Genomic DNA, 21,227 nt, shown 5'->3' with positions numbered 1-21,227 from the left:
TGATGTCGGGGCAGAGGAGAAGGAGGAGCAAGAAGAGCATGCTTTAAAGTTTTCTATGATCCCTGGTGTTGTCTGTGGCTGGGGGGAGGAGACAGAGGACAACATTATCCTGGACAATGAGAGCCAGGCCACTCCACCGCATCCAGTTTAGTGCAAATGGGGGCCTTCATGCTCCACTGTTTGAAGAGGGACCCCTGTATAAAAAGCATAAAGGGAAAGGACAAGACCCCTGTATAAAAAGCATAAAGGGCAAGAACAAGTACTGGGTGGCAACGTACTTAGACCCCTAGTACAAACACAAAATGGCGGACAGGTTACCAGCATTACAAAAGGCTGTCAGAATGCAGCATTTCCAGGCCTTGCTGCGAGAGATGCTGCCTTCTGCTGTTGCTGGAGCTGGTAGAGGAATTTCCACTCACAGAGAAACAGTTGCGGGTACCAATCCAACAGTGCATGCAAGAAGAGGGTGGTTTGAAGATGTGTTGGTCACTTCGGATATGAAATTATTCTTGCAGCCAACCCATCGACAGCCACCCTCCGGATCCAGCCTCAGGGAGCGCCTAGACCGACAGGTGTCCAACTACATCGGGTCAACGGCCGATGTGGACGCTCTGAGAAGCAATGAACTAATGGATTACTGGGTGTACAGGCTTGACCTATGACCAGAGCTCGCACAATTTGCCATCAAACTCTTGGCTTCCTCTCGTCAAGTGTCCTGTCTGAAAGGACGTTCAGCGCAGCAGGGGGGATCGTGACCGATAACTGCACTCGCCTAGCTCACAACAGTGTGGACTACATCACATTTCTATAAATGAATGAGGCATGGCTATTGGAGGAATTCAATACCTGTGATGACCACGTTTAATTGGATTTCCTCATGCCAGCCCACAAATATCCGCCACCACCAGGAACAAAGAATGGTCCCTGTCTTATGTAAATAATGAGGCATAAAAGCCCTTTTCTGTCTGTTGAATGCCTAATGTTTTGAGCCTTGGAGGAATTTAATACCATGTGCTTCAACTATTATCATTAGGGTTTTTTACAAGAGGGGGGATTTCGTTAACCATATTTTTAATCCAATTTTATATTTTTAGTTCTTTTAAACATATGTATTTGACCTGTATTTGTACTGGACTTCAGTAAAATTGATAGCCATTGACCGGCGTCTAATAAACCTCCGGCCACATAATCACTTGATCTTTTATGTACGGTGAATGCATACTTTTTGGGGCCTATTATGTAAGTGGCCAACAGTAAAATTGTTATACGGTGACTGCCTAATGTACCTCCAGACATATTTTGAATTGTTCTTTTTTGTCCAGTGAATGCATAATTTTTGGGGCCTGTAGTCCACTGGCATGCTGTAAAATTCATATCCAATGACTGTGTAATCTACCTCCGGCCACATACTTACTTGTTCATTTCTGTCCGCTGAATGCATAATTTTTGGGACCTGTAGTCCACTGGCCTGCAGTCCACTGGCCTGCTGTAAAATTGATATCCAATGACCGTGTTTTCTACCTTCAGCCACATATTTACATATTCTTTTCTGTACGGTGAATTAATAATTTTTGGGGCCTGTTGTACACTGGCCTGCTGTAAAATTGATATCCAATGACCGTGTAATCTACCTCCAGCCACATACTTACTTGTTTTTTTCTGTCCGCTGAATGCATAATTTTTGGGGCCTGTAGTCCACTAGCCTGCTGTAAAATTGATACCCAATGACCGTGTATTCTACCTTCAGCCACATACTTATTTGTTCTTTTCTGTCCGGTGAATTAATAATTTTTGGGGCCTGAAGTCCACTGGCCTGCTGTAAAATTGATATCCAATTACCGTGTAATCTACCTCCAGCCACATACATACTTGTTCTTTTCTGTACGGTGAATGAATAATTGTTGGGGCCTCGGAGGAATTAAACACCAGTGACGACCACGTGTTATCGAATTTCAACTATAATCATTGGTTTTTTTTTCAAGAGGGGGGATTTTGTTAGCCATGTTTTTAATACAATTTAATATTTTTAGTTCTTTTAAACATATGTATTTGACCTGTATTTGTACTGGCCTGCATTAAAATCCATCGACCGTCTAATATACCTCATAGGATATATAGAGAGATCCGGCAGCACTACCGTACCCAAAGAACAATTGGGAAAACCATAAACAATACCTTAGCTGCGGTAGTGATGGTGCAAGCAGATCGGGATCCTGGCTGTTGATCCAACATCAATGGAAATACAAAAAATCTGCAGCACTCGTCAATTGTAGCAAATATGGTGTAGGTTTATTCCATAAAAAACAGCAAGATGATGCGACGTTTCGAAAAAGACCGGGAACGGTCGAAACGTCGCATCATCTTAATATACCTCATAATCACTATATATTTTATGTCCAGTGAATGCCTAATGTTTGGGGCCTGTAGTTGTGTGACCTACAGTAAAAAAAATTCTAGACTCCAACAGGGCACAGTTAAGAGAATTTCCCTTTAAGATGCATAAAAATGTCCCCTGTTGGAATTTTTGGCGTTGATCCCCCTCTAGTATGTCACTGTCCATGTTGTGTGACCATTTGTGCACTTCTACTAAGTATTTGGTGGCTGCAAATATGACCTAATGGTTTTTCAGGTTTGCCTGCCATTAAAGTGAATGGGGCCTGCCGCGAACATTTGATCGCGATCGTGCGATCGTGTTCGTGAACCGTCCCGGCCGATGTTCGTCCATTACTACTCATCAATTACCAGCATTTGCAGACAATGTTCTAATGTTTATATCTAACCCAGTCGGGGGCCCCTGCAGTCATATCTATTTTTGACCACTTCGGGCAAATGTCAAACTTCAAAATCAACTCAACAAAATCCCAGATACCCTTACAGCTCAAACTTGTGCGCACCTACAGTACTCTACCCCTTTTAAATGGGCATCTGGTTCGATTAACTTCTTAGGAGTCAATATTAGTGCTGCTGAGGGCATAATAACTGATAAGCGCATCCACCTGTCAACTGAAAATGCTGACAGGTTGACTCTTATAAAAATTAACAAGGCCTGGATTGCCCCTGACTTCTCTACTCCACCAGAGGAAAGTGGCTGAACATAAAGGCACTTTAAATGTGGCTTTTATGGTGTATTAAATACACTGTGTTCCCATGCACCCCTTCCACCACTAAAAAGGGTATATGGTTCAATCTTCCTTTTCTCGTCCTCCTCCTCCTCCTCCATCATATAAACATTCTTATTAGGCTGTCCTCGCTCCTAATGTTTTAGAGGGTCAGCTCAGCAACAGGCCCTCACCCATAATGTTTTAGAGGGTCACCAGCAGGCCCTCGCCCATTATGTTTTTGAGTGTCACCAGCAGGCCCTCACCCATTATGTTTTAGAGGGTCATCAGTAGGCTCTCGACCATAATGTTTTAGAGGGTCACCAGCAGGCCCTTGTTCTTAATGTTTTAGAGGGTCACCAGCAGGGTCTTGTTCATAATGTTTTTAAAGGGTCACCAGCAGGCCCTCACCTCTAATGTTTTGGATGGTCAGCTCAGCAGCAGGCACTTAGAAGGTCAGATCAGCTCAGGCACTTGCCCCTAATGTTTTAGAGGGTCAGCTCAACAGCAGACCCTCACCCCTAATGTTTTAGATGGTCAGATCAGTAGCAGGCCCTCGCCACTAATGTTTTAGATGGTCAGATCAGCAGCAGACCCTCACCCCTAATGTTTTAAATGGTATGATCAGCAGAAGGCACTTGCCCCTAATGTTTTAGAAGGTCAGCTCAGCAGCAGGCCCTCGCCCCTAATGTTTTAGATGGTCAGATCAGCAGGCTCTTGCTCGAAATGTTTTTGAGGGTCACCAGCAGGCCATCAATCATAATTTTTCAAGGGTGTGTATGATGTCCTCCTTTATTTGTAATAAAGGATGTATTGGAGTGCCATTTCCTTGTAATTTTTGGTAGCCCTTTCACTTAGTGCATAGGCTTTATGAGTGTAGGAGTCCCACTACCTGAACAATTGTACCACAATGTGAATAAGGCCCTCCTTTATGTGATATACAGGTTGTATCAGAGTGCCTCTTCCCTTTAATTTTTGGCAGCACTTGCACTTTATATACAAGTAAATATAAAGTTAAGAATGTTTCCTAACGATCGGTTTTATTTTTGGTTTTGTGTATATTATTGTCAATCTGTAAAAGTGGCATACTACTCTGACAACATAGTTTCAAGCAGCGACCTGGGAGTCCAAGATGCATCCAGACAGGCATAGCGGTATGACGTAGCGGAGTAGCTGCGTAGGCGTACTGCACGTCCGCATGGATACCGCCCACCCGCTACCAACTCGCCTCGACTCGGCGTCTTGGCGTCCTGGCCCTCTCCCCTGCTCTGTAGTCCCCAGCGTGGTCTATTGAAATCTGACCGAAGCAGGGAAGAGGTGGAGGTGTTGAACGGCCGGACGGCCGCCCTGCCGTCGTGTCTTGGAGGAAGAGTGTGGACTGAGGCTTATGGTATGGCGCTCACCTGACACCTGTCGGCGGTGGACCTAGAGGTATCCTTCGGTGCCGTCTGCTGCATGTTGGGACCGCCGACTATGGATGGCTGAGGACTGAGGGGTACCTGTCATGTGTGCAGTGATGTGCCGGATGTATTTGATGGCTGGCTGCTGCTGAAGATTGGTGAGATCGCCTCTGTGTCAAGTGTGTCAAGTCGCCCATTGTCGCCCCTCCTTACTAACCCACGTCGCCTGTTCTAATCCTGTGTGCACGGACAACCGCCGCTTGCTTGGTACAGTTTTTGTCTATCTGCTGGTTACCGGCTATTGGGTTAGTTGGGAGCAGAACCTCCGCATATACTGTTGGAATGGCTGTGCGGGATGGCCCCGTGATAACCCCCTTGAAGTTGATGGTTGGTGATGGGGGGCTGGAATCCCGACACTCCTTTTGATACGTGGGTGTATGCCAATTACGCGGTTAGCCGTTATATGGATCCCTTTCAAGCTCCAGTCGATGTTTATTTAACCTTTTAATGGCAGCAGCCTTTACACACTCCCCCATGATGAATGAACATTGAATATGTGCCGAAGAATTTAAAACTACAAGGAACGTATAAGGGTCTATGGGGGCTTATTGCTGATACTTTCCTTTAAAAAAAATAAAATAAAAAAAAGCTAATAGAGGTTACCTCTACGTTACTGTGTTGAGCTTGGCTGGATCGGCTGGACTACCTCTGCGGCAATTTAAACGAGGGATTACTCTCTACTACTCTGGAGTTCCCGCGATGGACATTATTCGCTGACGTCAATCAGGGGCCCTAATGGTCACCAGGCATCACCTGGGTATATGTGGTGCGCGGTGACGGTGTCTGTGACCCTTATCTACTACTACTGACTTTGCTTGCACCATTGATTTAAACGGGTGTCTTGTTCACGCCTGACATCCGCTATCATAGTTTGCTACTGCTTACGCTTTTGATATTTATTGTTTTTTTATGCCATATAAACAAGCGCTGGTCCCATTATATATGTATAAGTCTATATAGCTATATCCCCTTAGATGGGTCTGTAAAAATTAATGTCAGGTTTGCATATAGATTTCATTTCGTTAGTTGATAGATACAATTATAAAACCAGATGCTGTAATAGTGTCGGGATATCCTCCGCCAGGGGGCGGCACCGCGAGAGTATCTGCTTTTGGAATAGTATATGGTGTACCCTTACTTGAAAGAGTTGAAAATATGCCTCCTAAATATAACAGGAGATCCGGGGGTATGGGATCCCCTAGGGCGGGCGGTGGCAGCAGTCCACAGGCGAGAATGGATAAATATCTGAAATCGCCTCCACCAAAACAGAGGGGGGGGGAAAAAATACCCGAACTGGCAGAAATACAGATAGATCCACCTATACAGACTGAACAATGCATGAGATTTGACATTATTGAGAACAAATTAACGGACATACTATCGGTAGTGCAGACCACCAACCAATCAGTCCTAGACGTCTTCGCAACCGCACAGACACTTCAGACTGAACTTACTCTCATTAGAGAAGATATGAACCAAATTAGGGCCGGCATCTCACTTGTAGAAACTGGGTTATCCAAGGTTCAAACAGAACAGCTACAGACTTCAAAAAAAATAGAAGAATTGGATAAAGAAAATAAACGGATTAATGCAAGACTAACTGATATGGAGGATAGGGCACGCCGTAACAACCTTAGAATAGTGGGCTTCCCTGAGGGGGTAGAGGGGGGGAACCCCGTGGCGTTTATGCAAAAATGGCTGATTGAAACGCTAGGATCCGGTGGAGATACTCCTGCACTATGTGTGGAGAGAGCGCATAGAATTCCTGCAAAAAAGACCCCGCCGGGTGGCCCCCCCCGAGCCATCCTAATTAGGATACTTTCCTCCAGTGATAGAGACTGGGTGCTTCGACGCAAGAGGGATCTAGCTGACACTACACTTGACGGACATCCGATACAGATATACCCCGACTTTTCTAGGGATACCCAAAGCAAGCGCAGGGAATATTTTGATATTAAGAAAAGACTACGCGACGGAAATATTAAATATTCTATGCTATATCCCGCCAAGTTAAGAGTGGTGTATAGAGATACCGTAATGTTTTTTCATTCCCCTAGAGAAACCTTAGAATGGCTAGACTCTGTCAGGGTTTAGACGCCGGGTCTTGGTTGATGTGGCAGGAATGCCACTCAATCAAGGGGTGGGGGAATAGCGGTGGGCGGCCCATGGACGGATGGGCGAAATGTAAGAGGTTGACAACGATGCTTTGCATCAGTGAACCAGTAAGGGGGTGGTCGGGGGGCGGGGGTCAAAGGGGGTGGGCTGATAGTGGGTGGGGGGGGACCCTGGCTTGGTTGCGGTTGCCTCTGGGGGGCGACGGACGCCTCCTTTATAATTCATGATATGACTAATAATAGAGTCATGATATGGAATGTGCGTGGACTGGCTGATAGAACGAAAAGGGTAGTGGTTTTCGATTTGATTACTCGACATCTCCCTGCAATAGTTGCTTTATTAGAAACGCATGCTACACCTAATATCCCTGAATATTTAATAAAGAGATGGGCAGGGCATCAATTTCACTCTGGTTTCTCTGCATATTCCCGAGGGATCAGTGTGTATATACATCATAGCATTGACTTTATCCTGTTTGACCAGTCGATTGACAGAGATGGGAGATATATCTTCCTCTTTGCCCAATGGAATGGCAGAAAGTGTGTCCTTGCTTTCCTGTATATTCCGCCACCGTTTACAATGACAGTTCTAAAGCAACTGGCGCTTTTTATGCATAATATAGAGCGATCTCCGATATTAATATGCGGTGATTTTAACTGCGTGCTTGACCCGGCGCTGGATAGATTTTCAGTTGCCCGGAAAAGTGCGCAGGGAAAACACGCCTTACTTCGTGGGTTCTGCGAGGAGATAGGTTTAACAGATGTTTGGCGATGGCTTTATGGCAACAAACAGGTGTTCTCTTGCTTTAGTAAAGCGTATAGCGCTATGTCCAGGATTGATATGGCCCTGGCCAATGAGCAAATGCTTGAATCTATCTTAAAAATGACATATGAGATCCATGGCATTTCTGACCATTCACCGATTCTACTGGTGATGAAGATCGGACAACAAACCGAGATTAGCAGATTGTTTAGATTAAATGAACACTGGCTAACCATACTAAATGATTCTGTTGGGATAGACAAAGAACTTTCACAATTTTGGCAAGAGAATATCGGTACAGCACATGTCCATTTTGTCTGGGACGCCTTGAAGGCATTTATGCGCGGGCTTTACTTTTCTAGAATAAAAAAGAAAAAAAATGAATTCTTTGCGGAACAAAAAAAGTTGGAGGCAAATATTGCATACCTGGAGGGCTGTATCCGAGTACGGAACGATGCGAATATGCGCACCATGTTAAAATCTACCAAAGATCACTATACTACCTTTATGAAGGAAAAAGCACAGAATCAATTATTTTTTATGGGCTATAAAGATTTCTGCGAGGGAGGCACCCCGAGTAAGCTACTGGTCTCTATTATAGCGAATCAAAAACCCCCCCAAAGAATTAGACAAATACTGACTGGTGATGGGCGTAGATTGGAAAGAGGAGTGGAGATGGTGGCAGAGTTTTTTAATCATTTTGATAATTTATATCGATCCGGCGTGGTAGATACAGCGACTAAAATAGATGACTTCCTAGAACAAGTCAAGATCCCGGTGCTGTCGGACTCCGACTCTGCCCCCTTGAGTGCCCCCATTTCTTTGGAGGAACTACAGGCGGCTCTGCATGAGACCCGGGGTTCTTCGGTGCCCGGATCGGATGGACTCCCATTTGGCATATATAAGCGCCATGCGGAGGTGCTCTTGCCTGGATTGTTGCAGGTCCTAAATGAGTCTAGCAAATGCGGAAAGCTGCCCCCGTCTTTGACCGAAGCAACGGTTACACTGATCCTTAAAAAAGGGAAAAAGGGCAATAAAGTTGAGGATTATCGCCCAATATCACTGCTTAACGCAGATTATAAAATAATCGCAAAAGTCCTCTCTAATAGGTTAAAAAAAGTAATAACCCACCTGATCCATGTAGACCAGACAGGGTTTATTCCTGGGCGACAGATACAGACCAATATACGTCGGACCATCCTTAATATTCAGATTGGAGGGGGGAGGACCGCTCGATCCTATCATTGGACGCCGCTAAGGCATTCGATCGGGTCGAGTGGCCCTTCCTCTGGCGCGTTATGTATAGGATGAATCTGGGACAGGAATTTATTGGATGGGTTAAATTGCTATATAGTGAAGCAACTGCCAGAATTAAGGTTAACGGGGTGCTCACCCCGGCCGTCTCCCTAAAGCGGGGAACACGTCAGGGATGCCCCCTTTCTCCACTCCTCTTTTCAATCTTTATGGAACCTCTTGCTTGCAGGATACGGGCTGAACCTGGTATAGCGGGTTTCGGGGGGAGAGGGACGGATGATAAGATTTGTCTATACGCAGATGACGTTTTACTCTACCTGAATGATGGATGGAGATGCGTCTCCGATGTTATGCGGATAACAGAGGAATTCGGCAGAATTGCCGGATACGAGATAAACTGGGTAAAGTCTGTACTCTTCCCCCTAAACCGGATGCCCCCCCCGAACGACCTCAGGATCAGAATTATTGCTCCAACAGACCATTTAGATTACCTTGGGATAAAAATTAGCAATAATATTAGGGAGTATAATCTGCTAAACATTACCCCTCTAGTTGGGAAAATAAAAGACAAAATAAGAGTTTGGCAGAAACTTCCGCTTTCGCAGATTAATAGGATTGCGCTGATTAAAATGGTTTTGTTGCCTTGGATATTGTACACGGTCAGCTCCTGCCCTGCTTGGATTGAGGATAGTGTCTTCAATTTGATTGATCGTTTGATAAATGATCTGATATGGGGCAGAAAAAGGGTCCGCATTAAATTACAATATTTGCGAATGGCCGTAAGTAACGGGGGCCTAGGTCTGCCCCATTTTCAAATTTACTATCTGTGTGCACAACTACAATGGTGTGTCAACACCGGAGACGGAGTATTATTATCCCACATCCTAGGTCAACGCCAACAGCACGTAAATAACATTTTTAGTATATTGGAATCCGGGCTGCTTCAGCGTGCAGATTACTCTTGCCCCATCGGGGCCGCGCTACAGAAAGCCTGGAATAAAATTAAGGTACTGATTCGTGCTCCTCAAATCTTGGACTTCTCCCCGTTATGGGACAATCCCGCGCTAACAGAATTTCTGACACTTAACGAAAACGAATACTGGACTCGAAAAGGTATCACACTAGTTTCACATATATACACGAAAGGGAAAATCAAACCAATAAGGGAACTGACACAACAGGCACCAATAACTGCACTAGAGCACTATAGATATTGTCAACTACAACACGCATTAGCATACACGCTTAAAAAAACACCTCTGACAAGAGCTACCCAGGGGTTTTTACTATTTTGTTATAATACAGTAGGGAATAAAGTTAAGATTTCACTAATATATAGGAGATTCATTGACGAATTAAGCACTATCACGAAATTTAAAAGTGTAGATAAATGGAAGACGGACATTGGGGAATGTAACCCCTCACAATGGCGGGAAATATACCAAAACATCAAGAAGGCTTCCCTCTCACGACAACACCGATTGATACAATTTAAAATAATACATCGTCTATACGTTACCCCGAGTCTATTATCCAAAATGTATATCAACAAGGGTCAAGAATTTAGTTGTCTGAAATGCTCCTTTGTAGCTGCAGGGCTTGTACACATGTTGTGGGACTGCCCTGTTATTAGGACCTTTTGGGGCTGCATATTTCAGACAATGGCGGCAAACAGTAGGAACAGCCCCCCTTTAACTATCCAAGTAGCTGTGCTTGGACTTTTCCCCGCCGAGTACAAAAAGAAAACCACCAAAAATGAACAAGCGTATTGGCTGAAGGGATTTTTATTGGCTAAGGTGATAATCCTGAGACAGTGGGTGAAAGATAGACCCCCAACAATAAATGAATGGCAAAGTTTAATGACGAGAATAACACATTTTGAGGGCATGAAACGACGCGGGTTGAGCGATGCCATAGGAATGGGCGTACAGAGAGACGAAACAGTTAGCAGTAATATTATGATTAGAATTGATGACCATTTATTGGTGGAGACTACGGCATAATTACAACCCAAAAATCATTATACATCCCTAAAAGATAAATTCTATCAATACAGCCCACATTAAGCAGGTTTGATATTATAAAGGACTGAAGAAATTATCTATGAGGGGACCGGGGGCACTCCGCCGCCCCTCGCGGCGGCCGCACCAAGCCAGGTGGGATGGGTGGGGGGTGATGTGGGGGGGGGATGGGTTTTGTTTGGGTTTTGATATCTATGCCAGAGAATCGATATTAAAGCTGGGTTACCCTGACTATAGATATCTTGCTATATATGTCTGTTCTATGGTATGGAAGTGATATATTGTTTTACATGTAATTGTTATATGTGTTCATTTTCTGTGATCGGATATCTGTTTTTATACTGCTTATATTTGGAAAAAAATAATAAAGATATTTAAATATAAAAAAAAAGATGCATCCAGACATCCTCCCCATGCTGTTCCCAAACCATTTTGGTGGTGTTTCCATCAATTTCTGACCTTTTCCTGTGAACCAGGCACCCTCACCCCTCCTCAGAGCAGGGGGTGCCTGGTTTAATGCTCTGGTTCTCCCATTGACTTCCATTGTGCTCAGGTGCTCTGTACAGCACCCGAGCAACCCGAGGTGTTCCACTCAAGCACCCGTGCACTTTGGTGCTCGGTTAACACTAATAGTGATATTACAAATCTTTTATGTGCTTAAAAGTGAACACCTCTGGTTTTCAGATAATATTCAACAGCATGTAATCACTATTCATGACGGATTTAACTGTTTAATGATTCAACACCAATAATTGCCAAAAGGCAGGAAGCATAAAAAGATGATAGTGAAGTTAGAAATTGACACAGAACTTTATCAAAGTAGATGCCACTGTTTTGTGTTACTGAGAACACCCCAGAGACAATGAGTCTGCCCTTCAAGTCATTATCTGTGTGTATGGTATACAGTTTGAATCTCTGTTTTTAAGGACCTTAACCTTATCCTTGGTCCTGTGGAAAGTACTTCTGCACCATTCCCCCCCCCCCATATTTATTTACATTTTCTGTTTTGGTTTACTATTTGCGTTACCCTCTTTAGTTCCCCTGATGACGTGTTGGGACAGTGTATAGTGATTTAGGGTAATTCAGGGGGAGGTTCCTGAACAGTGCTCATCCACCATCAGGGTGATTCCCTGTTGTCAGGGGTAGTCTGGGTATTTATAGGCAAAAATTTCCCATCCCTTACATTCCTACAACACTTTTACTATCATAACCTCCCTAAACAGCCTATGTTCGGTTTTTGGTTTGATTTTTTAAAGAAAGTGTGGGGGTTTTAATTTATTTTGTTTCTAAAATGCTAGTGATCTTTTTATTAGCATAGAGTAATACAATTTTATGTCCATGCCACAGATGTGAACAGAGCCTTTTATACACTTCCTCTCATTTATTAATTGGAAACTAACTTGGATGTGCTCAATAAAAAATCCTGTAGAGAGCAGCTGACATAGCCAGTGGAGATGAGCTAAGTTTTGAAAAATGTATTGTGGCCTATTCGCCAAACTTTAACAAGAAATTAAATTTGTAATTAATTAATCAGGAATTGTGGCAAATCAGGTATATCCAGGCCACTCTGCCTAATGATACTCATCCCACTTAGTGGCCCAATCTCAGTGTGTGGAAGATAAACTGCAGGTAGAGTGTATCACCATTTGCATTACGTTCTAGTGCACCCACGTTCATAGTTAATCCATTCTGTAGGTACTGTGCCGTCAGTCTTACAGATATACTTTATCACCAATGTCTACATCACTGTGCAGGGCACCACAATTCATAGCTAATTCCCTCCTTTAAACTTAAAGTAAAGCCTACAGCAGCCTTCAGTAAAGCCAAAAACCAATGTGTGCCCTTGCAGGAGCTGTGCTCCTTAGTGGAACAAAAAAGAGAAATGTAGGCAGCGCCAGTAAAGTAGTGGTGAAAAAATGTTCTTTTAATTCATGTTGTGGCAGTTTTCTCTCCTGTGTTAAACTCTGGCTTCAGTCTGGTAGTTGGACTTTCTGGCAGTTCTGGTACCTTTGAGCAGGTTGCCTTTGGCTGTTGACCCCCTCGTTATACTCTGTATGTAAATTGTATAACGTCAGGGTGCTTTGCAAACTGCTTCTCCTGGAAGACTCCTGCTGCAGGAGGAGGGACATTCTCCTCATATCTTGTGTCTTTTCTCAGCCCTACTATCGACTCTAAACAGACTATAACTTCCTGCAACCTCTCCCTTGGTAGGAAGACTAGCCCACTTCTACCCCAAAGAGCAAAAATGGAATGGTAAGTTCCATTCTAACTAAAGATCTCTACCAGATACATTGGCACCTACCTCTATAGATCCTGTAGCACCAAAGAACAGTGGACTTTGGACAATAAGGTTTTTTATTTTTTTATTTTACTTGAATCAAAATTCGTAGGTCCATTCCCTTTGTCAAGTTGTCCTCTTTCGAGTGGGTACTAATCAGTGATGAGTGGCAGGGGAAATATTTAAATTTGCGATATTTCACAAATATTTGGGCGAATATTCACGAATTCGAGTATTCGTGATCTCGTCGTTATTTTGTTGATTGCGAAAACCGGCAATCGGAAAATTCGTAATAAAACTTTGTGATATGAAAATTCACGATCAACACTACTCCTAACGTCAAAGATATTGCAGCCTTCTCATTGGCCCACAAGCAAGAAGCAGTGAGGGATCATGGGTACTGATTAAAAAAAAATCTAGAATATTCACAATTACGAAGATATAGCACTTTATTCTAGATATTTGCAAATTCTCGAGGTGCCAATATTCACGATAAAAATTTGTGATTAGAATTTTCGCGATTAACACTAGTCCTAATGCTACTTTTGCAAAGCACCACATAATGATTGCCGCCAATGCAACAAAGCATCTACAGGTGGTGAGACCCTGCAGCCCAACAACAACCCTGCTGTAGGGCCAAACCACACTGGCAGCAGGTCCCAGCAACCTACAGGCACAGCACCACCTCAACAACAGCCATCATACAGTAATACCCCATATAAATGGATCTCAAAAGCTTACATTTCCAGTTGGGACCAATTGAACAGAGGCTTCCTTGGAGTGGCGGGAGTATGCATTTCGATCAAGATGTATATGAAGTGCATCAATAGAGATGCTTTGAAATTATGCTGACAAGCAATAGATCAATGCATGCACTAGTGATGAGCGGCAGGGGCAATATTCAAATTTGCGATATTTCGTGAATATTTGGTAGAATATTCGTCATATATTCACAAATTCGAGAATTCACAAATATGGTATTTATTGCGAAAATCAGCAATGTAATATGTGCATAATGTGCGCGCAATACAGGCGTGGGTCACTATAGCAAAATTTTTCAAGCTGCTAAAAGTTTCCTAAGACTGGAGAAAATGGTCGGCACGGCAGAACATTACAATAGCTTTATATGCAGATAGAGTGCTCCAATATATTCACGATTGCAAAATCGGCACTAATGATGTGAATATTTTGGCGCAATACGTGCAACTTCACATTTTAACAGGTCTGACTACATATTATTGATTTGTGCACTAAGTATTGTTGTGAACTTGTACGAAAATAGGATCGCGCTGCAGATATTCCTGAGGTCCTCTTTCAAACCATGCGGTTTTGATCCAAGCACGGGACAAAATGTAAGTACTCATAAAATTCCTCTCCTCATCCAAACCTATAAAAACCAAGGGGTCGCAGAATAGTGAAGCACATTTACATATTTGTCCCGTAAAAAGGTTTATTGTACTCACAAAGTTACACTTGTAATCAGCATATCAGCATTTAAAATCTTCACGCTGCCCGACCCGGGTTTCGCTGCTTGATCTTTGTCAGGCGCGTTGTTGTGAACTTGTGACATCAAAGCACTATGTATGTAGCATGTATGTATGTAGAATGTATGTATGGACAGCGGAACCTTTCAGCTCCACTATATCACTATCTAACCTACACTGACTATCTCCCACTAACTATCTGTATTATGTATATAAGCTAACTAACTAACTAACTAACTAACGATCTATCTAATGTAATGCCAGAGGAAAGCAGAGAGCACAGCAAAAACACTGCTCTCTCTCTCAGATCTGCAAAATACCGCATACAGTGGCTGCTGGGGAGGTTCTTATATACTTAAGGGGTCGGCAACTTTCCTATTGGTTGCTAGGGATGTTGCTAAGCTCAGACAAAAACATTGCAGCCTTCTCATTGGCCCACAAGCAAGAAGGGAGGTTACTGATGAAAAAATAATCTAGAATATTCAAAATTACGAATATATCACTATATTTCTAATTATTTGCAAATTCTCAAAGTGCCGATATTCGCGATTAATATTCGCTATTCGAATATTCACACCCAATATTATGCATGACATGTGGATGTAACATAGTAGCATAGTAACAGTTTATAAGGCTAAAAAAAGACATCTGTCCATCCATTTCAGCCTGTCATCCTGCAAGTTGATCCAGTTGATGTGTGATCCATGTCTTTATCTCCGGAGTCTAGTACATTGTAACTAGGGATGAGCGAATCGACTTCGGATGAAACATCCGATTCACATAAAACTTAGTTTCAATACTGTACGGAGCGAGCACTCCCTACGGTATTAAAATGCATTGGCTCCAATGAGTCAAAGTTATTAATTTGCGAAGTCTCACGAGACTTCACATAATAACTTTAGAAATTGATTTATACTGTAAAAAAAAAACATTTCCCAAACTCGGGTTTGGTTCCAAGATATCCAGTATTGAAACAAAGTTTTATGTGGATCGACTTTGGATGTTTCATCCGAAGTCGATTCGCTCATCCCTAATTGTAACCTTAGTTTGGTTTCTGCCCCTGTTCTCCATGTATAACTCAGTGTACCAAGTGGATATTTGTTGAGCTATAACATCTTCAAGGGTCTAACCTCTGTCCTTTCTTTTAAGGTCATATTACAAACACAATGCGACAAATGAAACAAGTATTAACAGCGAAGTTGATGATTCAGACTTCAGATTAATGACGATAACATTTACCTTATACATCATCATTTTTGTTCTTGGGACTATCGGTAATGGATTAGTCATCTGGATTGCTGGATTCAGGATGAAGAAGACAATCAGCACTGTGTGGTTCCTCAACCTGGCCATTGCGGACTTCCTCTGCTGTGCTTCTCTTCCTCTGCGCATTGCAGAGTGGTCTTACTTTTTCTCAAACTATGTTGAACACACAGAGGATTTTTGCATAGCAAATATTATTCTGTTCAATCTTAATGTGAGCGCCAGTGTTCTTCTCTTGACGGCCATGAGTATTGACCGCTGTGTATCCGTTCTGTGGCCATTTTGGGCTAAAGTTCATAGAACACATAGGCTAGTGAGAATCAGTGCAGCAATTATTTGGGTGCTGAGTTTGCTCCTGACTGGTATAGTGTATTACTTATATAGAGTTCTTCTTAAAGATATTTTTGAATGGTGTATATTATCTTGGATTATCAAGAACAATCTCCTTAACAGAAAACGAACAATTCAACTGATCAGGTTACTTATAATGTTTTTGATCCCTTTTCTCATCATCTTGATCAGTTATGTTATTGTTTTCCTCAAAATCAGAAAATGTAAGAGATCCCATAGATCTCAGAGGCCCTACAGGATCATCACCGCTGTTATATTGGGTTTCTTTATCTGCTGGCTTCCATATTACATCTGGCCACTAACACCCATCTATTATAAACCTGCATATGATATTCAATTTTATGTAGTAAATACTATTGTTACTAACCTGGCTTGTCTTAACAGTTGCATCAATCCAATCATTTATATTTTTATGGGCCAAAATGTTAAAATCGGCTTCTTTGGATCTATCCCCTCCAGGCTACAAAGAGCTTTTAGTGAACATCCTAATGACCTACAAGAGGATTATGAACATACTGCCACTACTGATGTTTAAAATATATTCCACTTACGTATATGGAAACTGTTTAAAGGGGTTGCCTCATGAAGAAAAAAAAAATCTATATTTTTCAAACCAATACCTGTCACGGCTGAGGATGGGGGAAACCCTCAGCCGTGCGATGCCAGATGATGTTGTGGCTACTCGGCCATGAGAACAGGATAGGGAGCAGGTCACCTCCTCACGCATCCCTAACCTGACCCTAACTCCTACCTGCATGGGCCGACCTTTAAGGTAGGAGGACCCATGCGCAGGAACCTCGGAGCCCTGACTTACCCTCTGCAGATCCCTGAGCTAGGAGCTGGGTAAGACGACCTACTCCTCCTAGGCACGGAGGAGCAGGAGTCTCAATGGCCAAGCTGTTGGGAAAAGGGGAACTCATACAGCCTTACGGGAATGACAAGCGAACTATTAGTTCCACCAACCTGTCACAGCCTTGCTGACTGGATCCCTGCGCAAACAGGAATCCAGAACCGTAAGCTGCACCAAACACATAGAAAGGTCCCAACAGAACATAACATGCAACATCAAAACACAGCAAGACATAAACATAACGACAATATCTTTATGACCACAGGGGTGGCTCTCACTGGCAGGTAATATGCACAGGAGGCTGCTCCAGCCAAGCATGACTGAAGCAACCTACTGAGCCATGCCAAACACCAAGGCTATATAGGCCAAGAAGCCACACCCCACAGTCGGACACACCCAGTGACATCACACACACTGGGAAGGGAGTTAACCCTTCCAGCACCACAGAAGGGAAAACACCAACTTAAAGGGGAAGTGTCCAACTAAACAAACACACTGTGGCTGTTGCCGCAGACAATGACATGGGTGGCAACCGTGTCCTGGGAGTCAGCCCGAAGGCCGGGACACTGCCACCACATGTACACAATCAACCAAACATTGCCACGGACAGCCACAGTGAAGGAACGGATGTTAGTGCACACCACAATACTAGACAGAGTGCACACAGACATACAACACAGTGAACACAATACAAACACACCTAACATAGAGGTTGCTAGGTGCAACCGCATGCACAGCAGGAAAGCTGCCACATACATACGTTGTCTGCGGCAACCACAGGTGAGGCAAATACCACTGCCCTCACCTGTGATTGACAACAAAACCAAACCGCTGACAATCGCATGCGGTTGAAGAGTCACGGTCATAGCCATGGCCGTGACAATACCTGGACCTAAATATTTTGGAGCCTCCGCAGACATCAGGTATAAGAGGAAGATCTGCACCTGTTCTGGGTTTATACTCACACCTGGTTTTGGTTTAAAATCACTGACAGAAATCATTGACCAAAACAATGACGTGAGAATTAGTGATGAGCGCGAATATTTCGAATATAGTGCTATATATTTGCTATATTGAATATTCGTCATTTTTTAACATCTGAAAACATGATACCTCCCTGCTTCTTTCTTGTGGGTCAATGAGTCATTGGCCCACAAGCAACTTAAGCAGGAAGGAATCATGTTTTCATATGGAAAAAAATTGACGAATATTCTAAAAAGCAAATATATAGCACTATAGGGAATATATTCGTTATTTAGAATATTCAAATTTTTTCCCCAATCTGTACAGTTGTATGTATGTCTATGGTCACATCATCCCCCATTGTGATTCTCCACATTGTATAGCCCCTTGTGGCCCAGTCTCCATATCCTGTCCCTTTTGAGCATTACCTGTAATGATCATGTGATTTATATTGAATAAAATGATTTTTTTTTACCTTGCACAAATGCTTGCTCTTTTTTTGTACAAGTTGCAGTAGGTTGGGGAGTGAGGTTCTATTTTTGGGTTATTGTAGGCTTCAGTAATATGTATGTCACCATGGGAACACCTGTGGGTTAGAAAATACCATCTGATCTGAGTTTTCCCTGCGATCGTGAAAACTTAGATCCAATGGTATATTCTAACCCATCGGCGTTCCCATGGTGATGGGGACGCTTGTCGGGGAGGAGTATGCCAAAATGGAATAACAGTACAGATTGAAAAAAAAAAGACGAATATTCAAAATAACTAATATATTCGCTATATTGCTATAACTTCGTTTTTTAGAATATTCGTCATATTCGTCATATTCTAAAAAACAAAGTTAGAGCAATAAAGCGAATATTCGTAAAATACACATATATACTGAAATTTAGCTAATATAGTCCTGTAGTATTTTTTTTTTTATAGTGTACATTTTTTCCATATCTGAAGATCAGAAGAGACAAAAAAAATTTGACTATAAAAAAAAGATTATAGCACTATATTTGCTAAATTGCAGTCTATATGTGTATTTTACGAATATTCGTTATATTGCTATAACTTAGTTTTTTAGAATATTCGTAATATTCTAAAACAAGAAAATATAGCAATATAGCAAATATTCGTAAAATACACATATTAGCCATAGCCATAGCTAAAAAAAAAATAATAATAATCACAATACATAAATAATTAAATCGCATATTATTCACGATAAATAGAATAATGACGAATATTCGATTTTGACGAATATAAGGCGAATATTCATTTGAATATTCGCAAAATATTGCAAAATCGAATATGGCACCTCCCTCTCATCAGTAGTGAGAATAAGGCATAAAGAAGCAATTGCAGCAATAAAAGGGGAAATCTCTGGATCCATGCAAGGTGTAGGCTGGTTCTCCCTTTGTACTATATGATCTTCAATTTTTACATTAATCATGGGATAACCTATTTAAATGAGTTTTTCAGGATTTAAAGCGATATGTAAAAGGGCATAGAGAGCCCCACAGCAAAACTTAGTAGTGGCTCCTCTCTTCATAACATTTTTGCCACATTTATTTCTATTCTCTTTTTTAATTTTGGGTAAATATTTTTTTTCTAATTAAAAAAAAAAGTTGTGCTCTTCTGTACCCACTTAACCTGACTTCTGTATCTGAGAATATCTTACAAATGCTTTATATATGTGGCACTAATAAAAAAATAAAAAAATTCTCAATATATTTATGCCACACATTTGGTGCAAATGCAGTACCGCTGACCTAGGGGTATCTGTAATTGCTTTATGTTTTATAGGTAATGTTATGTATTTTACATTGTATTAGCCATATATTCCAGCAGTGATAGAGATGTGGATATCATTCTTGATAAACTAAGATGGCCACCATATACTCCAGCTCTCAGACAACGCCTTATGTACTCGAGTTGGGACCAAAGCACAAAGGTTTTGCCCTACCCAAGAGGACCCTCCTCCCTGATGTGTCATATATGACGTATGCTGTACTGATGCTAGTGTGAAACCATTACAATATGGAGCTGGCACCTAGATATTTACATAGTTTACTTACCAAAGTTAGTAAAATAATGCACAATGCGCAGATGCCAAGTGTTATCTCTTTTATCATTTTTGTATTTTAGCCAATAAAACAATGGAATGAACCTCAGTAGAAGAGCACCCTACTGCTTAACTGTAATAAATGAGAACTGCTTTGACCCTTACAGTGTTCATTTTAGGACATGGTCAGATATCATAGTCAAGTATCAAAATAATGCCAATGTGACACCTGACCCTGACACCTGACTCTGACACCTGACTCTGACACCTGACTCTGACACCTGACCCTGACATCTGACCCTGACACCTGACACCGACACCTGACCCTGACACCTGACCCTGACACCTGACCCTGACACCTGACACCTGACCCTGACACCTGACCCTGACACCTGACCCTGACACCTGACCCTGACACCTGACTCTGACACCTGACCCTGACACCTGACCCTGACACCTGACACCTGACCCTGACACCTGACACCTGACTCTGACACCTGACCCTGACACCTGACACCTGACCCTGACACCTGACTCTCATATCTGAGTTTGACTTATGCTCTTCATAGGTCAGGGTCAAAGTGAGAATGAGTTATAGATATATACTATGTATTTGTATGCTAAATCACACAACCAAAGTGTGTCTATTGCTGAGCTTATAGCTCTGTGCCTAAAATGCTGTAAGCTAACACATTACAGTGTTATGAGCGCAGAGCTGATAGCTCAGTGGTAAGGAAGGAAACAAAGGATTTTAGGTTTACTGTGGTTTTGAATGCTACATCACATAGATGAACAAAAAGCCTAAGCTCATACAAGGCAAGCTGGTGGCTCAGTGGTAATGCTGTTGCCCCATGTCCAGGCCTTCTGAGTTCAAAGCCCCTTTCAGCCTCAAAAAATATTTACATTTTATTATGCCCTAGATAAGAGGCAAATTTAAATGATGTGTGACGCTGACGTGTGACGCTGATATCTGACGTCCTTCACTTCTCAGTGTCACAAGGGATTTTAGCTTTACTGTGGTTTTGTATTCTACATCACATAGATGAACAAAAATCACAAGCTTATCTAAGGCAAGCTGGTAGCTCAGTGGTAATGCTGCTGCCCCATGTCCAGGCTTTCTGAGTTCAAATCCCCTTTCAGCCTCTAACAAGTGTTTATATTTTATTATGCCCTAGATAAGAGGCAAATTTAAATGATGTGTGACGCTGACGTGTGACGATGATATCTCACGTCCTTCATTTGTCAGTGTCGCAAGGGATCTTAGGTTTACTGTGG

At 42.4% G+C, this 21,227-nt stretch overlaps 1 protein-coding gene across 1 annotated transcript in view; it reads left to right on the top strand.

The window, feature by feature from the left end:
* The window catches only part of LOC122927124 (C3a anaphylatoxin chemotactic receptor-like), a 44,686-nt gene extending 27,926 nt beyond the window's left edge, over nt 1-16,760 (top strand). Inside the window, exon 3 of the mRNA XM_044278707.1 lies at nt 15,622-16,760. Coding sequence (XP_044134642.1) covers nt 15,622-16,621 — 1,000 coding nt within the window. The 3' untranslated portion in view covers nt 16,622-16,760. The remainder of the gene's footprint in view (nt 1-15,621) is intronic.
* Nucleotides 16,761-21,227: the final 4,467 nt, after the last annotated feature.

Source organism: Bufo gargarizans, chromosome 2, assembly GCF_014858855.1.
Source record: "Bufo gargarizans isolate SCDJY-AF-19 chromosome 2, ASM1485885v1, whole genome shotgun sequence".
NCBI lineage: Eukaryota > Metazoa > Chordata > Amphibia > Anura > Bufonidae > Bufo > Bufo gargarizans.
This window is presented reverse-complemented; position numbering and strand designations above follow the sequence as displayed.